The sequence below is a fragment of the Lepisma saccharinum genome, chromosome 1 (assembly GCF_977018435.1).
Source record: "Lepisma saccharinum chromosome 1, izLepSacc3.1, whole genome shotgun sequence".
Taxonomy (NCBI): domain Eukaryota; kingdom Metazoa; phylum Arthropoda; class Insecta; order Zygentoma; family Lepismatidae; genus Lepisma; species Lepisma saccharinum.
In genome coordinates this window covers 7,496,993-7,510,469 of record NC_139229.1, presented here as the reverse complement: position 1 = coordinate 7,510,469, position 13,477 = coordinate 7,496,993, and the positions used below count along the sequence as shown (strand labels likewise).

General features: G+C 41.6%; 1 protein-coding gene across 1 annotated transcript in view; it reads left to right on the top strand.

The window, feature by feature from the left end:
* The window catches only part of Mcm6 (minichromosome maintenance 6), a 49,094-nt gene extending 36,879 nt beyond the window's left edge, over positions 1 to 12,215 (top strand). Inside the window, exon 15 of the mRNA XM_083128840.1 lies at positions 11,827 to 12,215. Within this exon, the coding sequence (XP_082984966.1) occupies positions 11,827 to 11,934 (108 nt within the window). The 3' untranslated portion in view covers positions 11,935 to 12,215. The remainder of the gene's footprint in view (positions 1 to 11,826) is intronic.
* The last annotated feature ends 1,262 nt before the right edge of the window (positions 12,216 to 13,477 follow it).

The following is a 13,477-nucleotide window of genomic DNA, read 5'->3' as shown; positions in this document are numbered from 1 at the left end:
CGTGATCAAGAAAGTGTGGGGTCCTAACTCCACACCCCTACTATAAACCTTCATGGAAAAGTGCAGGGGAACACTTTACTTCCTCAAAAATCTGTTCCAACATATCAAACTGTCACGAAAATACGTAGACCATGTGACCTACAATTTAAAATAATAGTTTAAAAGCAGAATGGAGTATTACGTTTTGGTATATTTGGCAGATAAATTTTCTAAAACAAAATCGCGAATTTTGGGAAACGTAACACTAACAAGTCAAAAAAGATAATGCCAATTTTTGGTTCCATAATATATAGGTATCTGTCACGTGAGATTGATTGACTTACATTTTTTGGGTGCGTCGCCACTTATGGTCATTATGCACCCTTCAGTATATACGGAGAAAATTCCATTATCTAAAATCCTTACCTTAAAATTAAAAAAGGGGTATGGAAAATAACTTTCCCAAAATTACCTTCAATATATCAAACTCTCACGAAGAGGCGTAAGCCATGTGACTTACAATTTGAAACAGTAGTTTGAAAACACCATGAAGGTATAATTGCAGATATTTGCCAGTAAATGCACTAAAATGAAAATGTGAATTCTGGGAAAAATAACACCGTATAGTAAAAAATAAGAAAATACACCAATTTAAAAAAAAATAACAAAATATCAAGGTCCCTACCGATTAGGCATAAATAAAACAAGAATAGCCAGTTGTTATTTATTGCATTAGTAACAGTGAGTCCTATCCTAATTTTCGGCATAATCACCACCGTTGTTCTGGCATTTGTCATAGCATGGCACTAAATTTTGTATGCCCATGGTATATGTGTCTGACAGCAAAGACTGGAACTATCTCTACCGCAGTGTAGCTGTCAAATCCTTGCCCTGCCAGAAACCTCTTCAGTTAAACAAAGAGATGAAAGTCTGTAGGCCTTCTTTCAAGGCCAGGGCTAACAGGGATTGGTCCAAGATCTCTCAGCTGAAGTGATGCAAAGGACCCGTGTGTACTCAGCTGTATGGGGTTGTGCACATTCGACTACCAGTCACTTCCGTGAATTGTCTGCACCATCGTCTGACCATACTATCACTCACGATGTCTGGTCTGCACACCTCACACGATTGCTGGTGGCTCTGTGCCAAATTCTGAGCGTGTAATGTAGGCTACATCACAGTCGGTGGGAGACTGTATGAGAGCTGCAATCTTTAACCTAGAACTGTCCTAAAACGGCTGCATTGCAACTGTACCAGATTACAGCTACATGCCACTTCTTCCTGCCTGCATGTGTGTGTGTCGCTCTTCGACCACTAGTGCTGCGCATAGGCGCCATTGGAGCTTTTTTCAGGATGCCCCTCGTATATGAACTTTCAGAAGCTGTTATTAACAATGTGTTCCTGTTTTAATGTGTGGTTAGCTAAATCAGGTACATATACAATGCAATTCTATGAATTCCTTGCGTTAAATTTCTAATACCTACATACCCTTTTCGTCAGCAATAATGGTATAACTGCATGTTGTCAGTTTCACAGTACTTCACTTGGATATACTGTACTGAAGCAGAAATCCCATTGATAATGTAAGGAAATATGACACTTTCTTTTTTACAATTCAATTGTTTCAGTTATATGCAAGAGTTAAGTTGTTTGCTTTACAGAGAAGCTTTATGCATTGAAAAATGAGTCCGCACTCATGGTTCTTGCAAGCAGAGGGTTCCAAACCTCAGTGGAAATATCAACATATAATACCGAGAATGTATAAGGAGACTGATAAATTACAAATTGTATTTCTTAATCAATCACTCTTCACCCTTATCTCATTTAGTCGTAACTTTAAAAATAATCAAGTATTTCATTTTAAACTTACTGCGTATGACAAAATTCCATAATCCTTCTTTAGCTTGTGAATTGTAATAATTTTCCAAATTCACTATTTTGCAGTTTGAATTCAAATCATAGAGAATAGAGAAATGAAGTCAATTTCATAGAAGATAATATTGGTACTTAGCAAAACCATACGTGGATCTGTATGAGTTTATTATTTCCATTTGCAAAAACATCGATTTAGTTTAGTTTGTAATTGTCAGGGAAAAATGTAAATTTTGTCCTGGAAAACCTGGAAAAGTCAGGGAATTTCATTTCTGCTTGTTTGTAGCCACCCTGATATATATATACAGGGTGTTTCGTAAGTTCGTTTACAATGCTTGGGAGGTGATTGTACGAGTGAAAATAAGGTGGAAAGTTCATGTAACGAAATTCCGGAAACTGCTTTGTTGCCGAGTTATTGACGTTTGAAAACCATTTGAAAATGTTTTTCCGAAGTGAATAATGGCAAAACGGGTGGAGAGAAGTTGTCGGTGTTAGGCGGTCCACTAAAAAATTGGGTACGCTCTTGTCAAAAAATCACACGGCAATGTTGTGCAATGTCGGCGCAAGGGATTCCCAAAAGGACGCGAACGAAGATGTTAACGGGAGCGGGGTGGGTGTGAACTGAAAACAAGCTTTATGAATCTGTTCATTTTCGCATATCAAAATGGTAGATCGTTATTTACTCTCACGTTAATCGACGATTTAATGTTGGATTTAGGAGTATTCTCAGTCAAACACCCACCCCTCCAATTGTTTTCCCCTTGAATAATGTCTTTTTAATCCGTCTCAGCGACCATTCCTACATTGAATACTTTTTTTTTTTTCTTTCTTCACATGAATGGTTCTGAAGAAAAGCAAATTCAATTTACAGATTTGCTTATCAGAAGGCCCAGAACATGACGTTATTTTAACTCTTGTTTTCCTTTCTGGAGATCGAATTTCCTTATCGTCAAATCAAAACAACTTTGCGAGATTCAAACAATAACTTTTTCCTTGTGCTGGATGAGTCATCGCTGTTATCAGCAAGCAAGAGCTTTGCAGACGTTAGACAAAACACTGGCGCCAGCTGCATCGTAAAAACAAGGAGACTGGCTGGAAGAGAAAAATCCCAGCATTTTAAAGATAACGCAACTGTCCAAGACTGAACTTTTAACAGCAGTGTAAAGAAGAAAGAAATGACCCTTGCTTTACGTTTTACCATGCAACAGACAATAATACGGGCAATATTTCTATGCAGACAACAGCATATAAAAAAGGGGACCTGAATTCTGCAATTATCAACATTGCTGTACACACCAGTGGCAGAGACTGAGCTGGGGAAAGGGGGGGGGGGAGGGCCACTTTTTTTTACTAGTTCTATGGTTTTTGTTTGTTTTCAAGAATATATCCAGAACTGGTTGCCCCATTTTAGATGTCAAAGGAAAGGAAGAGGGGTGGGTCCTTTTCCACCCTCGCCTGTAATCAGCGCCTGTGCACACAGGAGCAAGAAAATCGTGGCTGAAACAATCGGCATTGCCCCCCCCCCCTCTCCCATTTGCTCACAGGAAAAGAGGGAGAAGTCAGTCAGCCAACGGAACACTTTTTTTGGCAGGTATTACGACATCGACACAATTAGGAAAACATATGAAGTGGGAAATGGGAGTTATGATGCACGTTAAGATCGAAGTAAACTTTTGTGGAAACCTGGATGACAACGCATTAAGTGGGTTGATGATCTTAGTTCGCCTATGTGGTTTTGATTATCTCTAACAGTTTCGCTTTTTTATGAAGTGTTGCAGGGAACAAAGAACACGTTTTGAATGAAAGCGGTTACCGGAAGTTGTCTGCTACAAGGTCGAGAGATGCTCACTCACGGGAACCTGCTGAACTCTAGGTCAGAGCTGGACAGATGGGCCAGACTTCCAGGCACCACGCATCTGTATTTTCGAACATTCCTGCGATCTTATCTCTCAAGGTGGTGTATTTATTTATGAAAGAGCTTGACCTGCCATACACATTGGCAAGACTGCAAGTCCAGCAGTCATTTCGGGCTGCTCCCCCGCGAGTTTTCAGCAGCTCTTTGAACAAGGAAACAAGTCAAGTCGATTTAAAATAACATCCAAGCACATTCAATCTTCTCTTCTCGCGTATCCAAGAGCAAACCTGGCATGTTGGGTAGCGGCCGTCGGGTGTGAGGTAGGGATGGCCAGATCCGGATCCGAAATCCAGATCCGGTTGGTTCCGGATCCTAAGGATCCAGATCGTAAAATTTTTCGGATCCGGAATTTTCATATCCGGATCCAGAACTTTCGGATCCGTTTTGCCATCCCACGTGCGCTTCTTTGGAAAGTAAGAATGTGCTTATAAAATATTGTTACCTGCTAATATACATATATATATATATATACAGGGTGTTAATTTTAACTTGACATATGAAAATAGCGGGAGTGATATGCATGTGAAGAAAATTTGGTCCAAACAAACTATGATCCTTGTCGGGGGGGAAAGTTAATGGCGTACAAATGAGCCCCCGCACAGGGCCCCTCTGGGGGGCAGGGGGCACTTTGTGTTTTTCAAATAGGAACCCCCCGAAATTTGTTTCATTTTTGGATTCGCGGAGTTAAAATAAATAATAATTATGCTTGACATGGGTGCAACAACATGCAAAATAAAAAAGATATGGCCATGTGTATGTTTGGAAACACGTAAATGTCGTGCATGGAAAAACGGTAACAGGCCCCCACGAAAATACGAAGAATGGCGTGTGCAGAGGAAAGTTTCATTGCTGTCGATGGTGTCATTGAAGAGTGGAAGAAGTACCAAAAGAAGAGTGCGGAGGGGATAGGGGGAGGGGGCAGCATGCAACGAACAAAGTAGAAATACATCTGCTGGATTAATGCAGATGGCATGGAGATGAGGGAAACACAAACACGTATTCAGGGATGCCAGAAAAGTGTAGGAGATGGGAAGGATGGAATGCAAATACTATTACCCTCGAACCTGTGGGGTGCTTGTTTCAAGGGAGTTTCCTTGCCTCTCACCTGTGGGTGTTTGTTTCAAGTGAGTCCCCTTGCCTCTCACGTGTGGGGTGCTTGTTTCAAGTGAATCCCCTTGCCTCTCACCTGTGGGGTGCTTGTTTCACGTGAGTCTCCTTGCCTCTCACCTGTGGGGTGCTTGTTTCACGTGAGTCCCCTTGCCTCTCACGTGTAGGGTGCTTGTTTCAAGTGAGTCCCCTTGCCTCTCACCTGTGGGGTGCTTGTTTCACGTGAGTCCCCTTGCCTCTCACATGTGGGGTGCTTGTTTCAAGTGAGTCCCCTTGCCTCTCACCTGTGGGGTGCTTGTTTCACGTGTCTCCTTGCCTCTCACCTGTGGGGGTGCTTGTTTCACGTGAGTCTCCTTGCCTCTCACCTGTGGGGTGCTTGTTTCATGTGAGTCTCCTTGCCTCTCACCTGTGGGGTGCTTGTTTCACGTGAGTCTCCTTGCCTCTCACCTGTGGGGTGCTTGCTTCATGTGAGTCCCCTTGCCTCTCACCTGTAAGGGTGGGGTGGTGCGTGGGCATACATGCCTTACCCAAGCAAATGCTCGAAATGGTGACCATGTACGTCGATGCATTTATTTATTCTTGCATGAAATGACTGTTCACAACGCAAAAGTGTGGCGGCATCAATTTGTGTGCAAGCATTTCGTATTCGTTGCATCATGTCGTTGTACGTTGTGGGTACACTTTGATACACCATTCCTTTAAGAAAACCCCACAAAAAGAAATCTGGTGCAGTAAGGTCTGGTGATCTAGCCGGCCAATTGACAGGACCACGTCGTCCGATCCAGCGATGATGGAACTTGCTTCCTGAGCTATGGCAGCATAATACGCCGGACAACCATCATGCTGATACCACATGTCCTGTCGCTTAGATCCTCCAGCAATATCGGTAGTTCGTCCTGCAAGAAATTGCGATACTTTCGCCCATTCAATGTACCGTCAATGAAAAACGGACCAATGAGTTTGTCACCCATGATGCCACACCATACGTTCACTGACCACGGGCGTTGATGTTCAACTTCACGCAACCAGTGTGGGTTGTCGGCACTCCAGTAGTGCATGTTGTGCCGGTTAACCTGGCCATGGTTTGTGAATGTTGCTTTGTCGGAGAACAGAACGTCCCGAAAGAATGCCGGATTTCGATGTATTTGTCCACGTGCCCATTCACAAAACACCATCCGTGCACGGAAATCATCACCATGAAGTTCCTGGTGCAGAGACACATGGTACGGGTGAAACTTGTGCCTCTTGAGTATGTTCCAAACACTGACATGGGACATCCCACTCTGGCGAGCTATGTTACGCGTGTTGGAATGGGGATCATATGTCACTGCAGCTAATACAGCAATTTCATTACTTTCCCCAGTGACAGTTCTTCGACGCCGTCTTCGTTGCGGACACACGCTTCCTACTGTTGCAAATTGCTTGACAACCCTGGCGAAAGTCGACCGCGAACGCACTCTGTTCGGATAGCGTCTGGCATATTCGGTGACAGCATTGTCCACATTCCATCGACATTCACCATACATGAATATCATTTCAATTCTGTCTTCCACAGATATACGCTCCATCGTCCTAGGTATACCTGCACGTTTACCCTGCACTCACTTCGAACACGGGCACGTCAACTAACCTTCTGAAGCACTCACGCCCAATAACCACCTATTTCCCCAAGCAAACACGGGCACAGAGAGCTGACTTCAGTGCAAGGTCAAATGGCCTAGTTTGTACCTTACGTGTGGCTGGTGTCTGATAACACAGCTGATCCGACCACGTCGGTGGCGATAACATACTCTTCGCGTGAGTTCTGGAAACACGATTTACATCCCCTACCCCTTCACTTTTCTGGCACAGGCACAGTTCGTTATTTTGTTTCCCTCACATCCTTGGCATCTGCATTAATCCAGCAGATGTATTCCCACTTTGTTTGTTGCATGCTGCCCCCTCCCCCTATCCCCTCCACACTCTTCTTTTGGTACTTCTTCCACTCTTCAATGACACCATCGACAGCAATGAAATTTTCCTCTGCACATGCCATTCTTCGTATTTTCGTGGGGGTCTGTTACCGTTTTTCCATGCACGACATTTATGTGTTTCCAAACATACACATGGCCATATCTTTTTTATTTTGCATGTTGTTGCACCCATGTCAAGCATAATTATTATTTATTTTGACTCCGTGAATCCCAAAATGAAACAAATTTCGGGGGTTCCTATTTGAAAATCACTACGTGCCCCCCCCCCCTGCCCCCCAGGGGGCCCTGTGCAGGGGCTCATTTGTACGCCATTAACTTTCCCCCCCGACAAGGATCATGGTTTGTTTGGACCAAATTTTCCTCACATGCATATCACTCCCGCTATTTTCATATGTCAAGTTAAAATTAACACCGCGTGCGTGTGTGCGTGTGCGTGTGCGTGTGTGTGTGTGTGTGTGTGTGTGTGTGTGTGTGTGTGTGTGTGTGTGTGTGTGTGAGTGAGAGAGAGAGAGAGAGAGAGAGAGAGAGAGAGACAAAAAATATACATATAGATATATATATATAGTGTGTGTGTGCGCGAATTGTAATTAATTAATACACTTACTAGGGAGGTCTAAGTCTCCCCCTCCGATTTCCATGAAACTTGGCATTTGTATAGAGCCCCCCCCCTCAAATGTCAAGATGAGAAATTGAAGTGGGGATCTGACCCCGAAACCACGTAAATATGGCATAGGAAGAAACAGGGAGCATAGGGCCTCTCTATACACGTGTCAAATTTCATGGGAATCGGAGGGGGACACAGGGGTCAGATGATCCCCACGTCAATTTGTCCTCTTCTTGACATTTGAGGTGGATTTTGCCCCCTAAAACAGTTTTTTAGCCGAAACAAAAAGAAACACGTATTTCTTCCTTTGAGCCCCTCTATACACCTGCCAAGTTTCATGAAAATCGGTGGGGGACACAGGGGTCAGATCCTAATTTCAATTTGTCCTCATCTTGACATTTGAGGGGATTTTGCTTCCTAAAACAGTTTTTACCTGAAACAAAAAAACACGTATTTCTTCCTTTGGGTCCCTCTATACACCTGCCACGTTTCATGGAAATCGGAGGGGAACACAGGGGTCAGATCCCCACTTCAATTTGTCCTCATCTTGACATTTGAGAGGAGGTTGCCCCCTAGAACAGATTTTTAGCCGAAACAAAAAACACGTATTTCTTCATTTGGGCCCGTTTATACACACACCTGCCAAGTTTCATGGAAATCGGAGGGGGGCACAGAGGTCAGATCCCCACTTCAATTTGTCCTCATCTTGACAATTGAGTTGGTTTCGCCCTGTAAAACCGTTTTTTAGCTGAAACAAAAAAACATGTATTTCTTCCTTTGGGCCCCACTATACACCTGCCAAGTTTCATGGAAATCGGAGGGGGACACTTAGATAACCTCCCTTGTTAGTGTTACACTTTGTAATTATATAACACTGCATATATTATAATGTTTTATTTTAATTTGTAAAACTGTAACTGTAGAACAATTGTATAATTTTTGTATAACATTTCCATCTTGTTATGTGTGTTAAAGGTTTCATCCTGGAATGGAATGTCTCACATTTATGTGTGTTTTCAATTCCAATACATTCGAATTCGAATACATTCGAATACATATTCGTTTCAATGGCATTTACAAAATCACCTCTGACATTTTATGTTAAATAAGTAAGATTATTTTTGTGCACGAGTGTGTTAGCCGATGCGTAGCAAAGTATTTTAGGAACAACACTTGAAAAGAATTATTATAGGACTAACTAATGAAAAATTTCTCTGTAATCGAAGATCATAATACCTTTTGAGGTGTGGTAATATTATAATGGGATTGAGATACGAAACTTCCGGATCTGAATTATCCGGATCCAGATCCGAAACTTTCAGACCCGGATCCAGATCCGGAATTTTCGGATCCGGATCCAGATCCGTAGCTTTTGGATCCGGATCCGAACGGATCTGGATTTTTCGGATCCGGATCCGTTTGGCCATTCCTAGTGCGAGGTAACATTGGTGCGCTTGAGGAACGGGAGGGCAGAGGTCAAGTGCTATTGGATATCACTCAAGCATGTTGTGGTGGTGTCTATTTTTAGTTCAGACCCAATTGTGAGCAGTATAGTGCTCGTAAAGGGAATGCTTGGGGAAAAAAACAACGCATATTTCGGCCAATTTCCTTCAATTTTTCAACTTTTTTTCCATATTTGCCTAAATTTTTCACGGTTCCTGGGAAAAGGGCCGTTACTTCGAGAGGGTCGTTATACCCGGTGTCGTAGAATCGAGAGTTTACTGTATTACACACAAATAGCACCAATCAGTTTTCAAAATGTACACTTTACGCCTTCACACAGGCTCGAAGTCTCCCTGGCCAGGCATCTATTGCAGCACAGATGGTCTTGATGGGAAAGTCGGCCACTGCTGGTATTAAGGAGCACTTTTAACTTTCAGTTATAGAATGCCTCTTCTTTTAGACAGTCCCCTCTAGCTCCGGGCACAATTTGTAGTCCAAGGTACTGAGATCACGGCTATCAGATGGCCAATCAAAAGTGGAGATGAAATCGAGTACACTGGTCTCCAGTTACAGTTGCGTCATCCTTGCCTTATGAGCTGGGGCAGAATATTTTTTGAACATCCAGGATTCATTATGAAACATTGTTTGGTTCAACAGTGCCACGAGAGGATCCAGAACACCTTCCACATGCACTTTTGCAAGGCTTTTAAGCCCTTTTCGCAAAAATGAGGCGTGGTGGAACTCTCATAGCTCACCCCCCACCAAACCATGACTGAGGAGGGCTGGTGGCACGTCTGATTTTTGTGAACTCGCTCACAAACTTCTCAAGAGTTTGAAGCATACACCCATTCATTTTGGTGGTTAAAACTTTATTCAGTGGTGAACAATTTCTTATCAGTGAAGAGAATCCTGCAATGCCCATTGGCAACGTACTGCTGCAGTTCCCTCTGCTTCTTCACTTGTGTCGTCAGGAAATTTCCAGTACTCCACCGGTAAGCTCCAATTCCAAGGTCTTCATTAAGTACCCTGTTGTGAAATGTGCAGCTCCTGTGCCATTATCACTTGCTTCCGGATGGGATTTTGACGGATGCGAGAGATCACTGCTTTAACAGCCGCAGCTGTTCATACGGTGTAAAGTCGTCCAACTCTTGGGCGATCTTTCATGCTACCAGTCTCACTGAATCTCTGCATTGTCTGATAACAAACCTTTTGCTGATCTTCGGGATTTTTAGGGGCTGGAAAATCTCAGCGAGTGACTTCCCAACCATATGCACAGCAATTACGGCTACTCTGTTTTCATATTCGCCCCACTCCATGCTAAGCACAAGCATAGTTCATGAGCCTGACTACCAAATGTACAGTCCAAGCCGAAAGTTTGTAACAATATTTATGACCAGACTAGGTAGTATGACAAATATGATGGGGTCTAACAGTTGTAACATATCACTAGATGCATTTAAATCAAGACAACAAACAGCTATAATTTAATAAAGAGTTAAATGAAAAAAAACTCATCTTACCTTTAAAGTTGCTGGAGCAAAGTTACGCAAACAGTGATGCCAGACTCGTAGACCACTAACAGGAACGGTGATGCCGTTGTGTGGAACCAATCTGCTCATAGCTCCAAGCCGACTAACGGACATTGGCCGATTGTTTCTGCGTGTACACAGGGAGGGGAGATAGTAACATTCTCAGAAGAACCGCCTCTGACCTCTAGTGGTATTTAAGCAAACTACCAATTAGCACTGACACAGTCTCACAGACCGTGCATCACCATTGAAAGGTTAAAGTTGATTTTATTTATTATTATTTTATTATTTGGGGGGAAAAGAAAGTTCTCATGGCATGGTATGCCAAAGATTCAGGGCCACAATTTTTCACATAATTGTAACAAATTTTATGAAAGAAGATTGGTTTTCATGCCACATATTGTCAGCATCATAAATAGTAAAATTACTTTTATCTAGATACATCTTTAACTTCAATCCCAATTTTCATACTCTCTTGGGTTCTTGTCAAGTTCAAATTTTGTCTTTTTTTTTAATTTTGAAAACTGTCGAGCCGTTTATTTTTGGATTATATGGTAGAAATGGAAATACAATCTGGTTCCTGTATTTTTTATTCAATTGTTTTATGTAATGTAGCTTTTACTTTGGTTATTCTGTTCAAATACTAAATGAACTGCTATTATCAATAAAAATCTTTCTGCTTGTTTTGTAACTTGAAATAAACAATGCCATTTCCAGGGGGGAGGTTGAGTTCTACACAGCCCCCCCTTTCTGAAGCCCATGCTGGTACAAAAAGTTGCCTTTATTTCTGAAGGTCGAGGTCGTTTCCAAGTGACTAGCAATGCCTGTTATTTGCCTGTGGTTTTAAAGCTCCTATGGAATTTATTTATGCAAAAACCTGTTTCCTACTGGCCACCATTTGAAGACTTCCCATAAACAAAACACTGCAACAGACACTTGCATAGTGCTTTACTAGAGACGTAAAGTGATTGGTTTCTTCAAGTTCACTGTGTCAGTTATTTTCCTTCAAATATTGCATTTTGTCATGGTTTTGGAACACACCCTATACCAGGTCAATGTGACAGTAAATTGGTTTGAAAAGCTGACATTACTATTTAAATATTGCATCTCTGTTCCTGAGGAAATTAGAATGGGGTAAGTAGAGTTATCTAAGGTGATGAAACTGTTCTTACTGCTAACCTCCCAAATGTTACGCGTACTCCCATCATTGTTGCCAGTTCTTAGTTATGCCACATTAACACCCTTTCATGTTTTCTTTTGTACTTTTCAACATAGTTGTCAATCATTTAAGTTCTATTTTACCCTTTGGCATGCGACATGTTCTTAAATTACTTATATTCAAACTCAAGAGTAGTACATTTTGTTACAGCATGTACAATTTTCTAAAATATTTTTTTTTGCTTCTAGGATCATGTTTTGATAGCCTTGATGAGAATGGATTTGGATGGGAAGGATGGAACTGATGAATCAGACCCATTGCTTGTTGTTCATCCGAATTATTTGGTTGAAATGTGAAGTGGCATTTTACGTTGAACACGTCCTTTGCAAATTTATTCTCTTCACATCCAGCATAATAAGCCATGGCCAAAAATCAAATGCAGCAAAATAAATGTGTTGGTTCCAGTAACTTTTTACTTGAAAGGAGCACAACCGTTATTTAATCACATTTGTGTAATAAAATGTTAATGTAATGAATGAAGGAACAAGATCTGTAGATTGCATATATATATTTTGTATTTTATAGCAGTAGTATTTTTTTTAATGTTGCTTAGAATGAATGGAATAAAAACTTTTTTTAAAAAACTGAAACTTTGTGATTTTTCTATTTTTTTACATAGTGTATATTTTTCTTTCCATTTTTTCCTGGTCTTCCACCACTCTTCTCTTTCCACAGTGTTCCAATCTTTTCCTTTTCTCCTAACACTGTCTGCTCTTTCCACCGACATCTTGGTCTCCCCCCTTGGCCTTACTCCCACTCCTTGTGCATGGTAAGCTCTTACTGGTAGTCTTTCTGCATCCATCCTCTTCATATGTCCGAACCACCTCATCTGTGCCTGATCTATCCCATCCTGAAGCTTCACCACACCCACTCTCTGTGAGATCTCCTCATTCCTTATTCTATCCCTTCTAGTCTTTCCCAATATAGTCCTTAAGCATTTCATCTCCACTGGCTGCATCTTTTTTTTGTCTCTCTCTGTCATTGTCAAAGTTGTTCCATACATAATTATTGGTACATGGTACGTGTTATACAGGATGTTATTTTAATGGCGCCCACGGACCACGGAAGCGTATAGAGCACATCAAAACAAACAACTTTTTTCAGTAACATTTTTCTCGTTGGAGCGTCGTTTCGGCGCTACAGTCGTTCAAAAAAGCTGGTTTTGCCGCCTGAATGCTGCCAAACAACAAACACAACATTTGATTGCATTTGTGACGTCATATCCCGTCGTGAAGCGATGCGTTACAGGGTTGCCAGGAACACACATATTCTGTGAAAAATGACATAGCTACAATCAGCCACATTATGTACCGTAAAACAAAACGAGAAAACACGTTCTGTAACCTAACAGGAAGTAAACAAACGATACGAGAAATGGTAGAAAGAAAATTGAATTCAAGTGGAAGTGGAAGCACAGTATCGAATTTTGTATCAGCTTGCATGTCAAGTATTTGCAAATCTAGTTACCAAGTTGGCATCTACAATTTAGTCTATCCACTTCGTCCTTCTGATACTAGTTGTCTGTGACACACTGAACAGATGACAAAATAGAAATGACAGGACTCAAAATTCCAAAGGTAAGCAACACATAATGTAATGTATATTCAGAGCATTATAAGTGACAAAAATGGTTGAAAATACAGGGATATAAATAGTAGTAAAACAAACTCTCCGACGACTGTGTTTATCTACGCACCGGATACACATGTAATAGTTTGAACTGTGAACAGGGCAGTGTATTCGCTACTGATTCATCATTACATTGTTACTGTGGTTGTACGTGTTTTAGATGTAATGTAACAACGTGGACCTCGGATACTTCCGTTATCAGCACAAAGT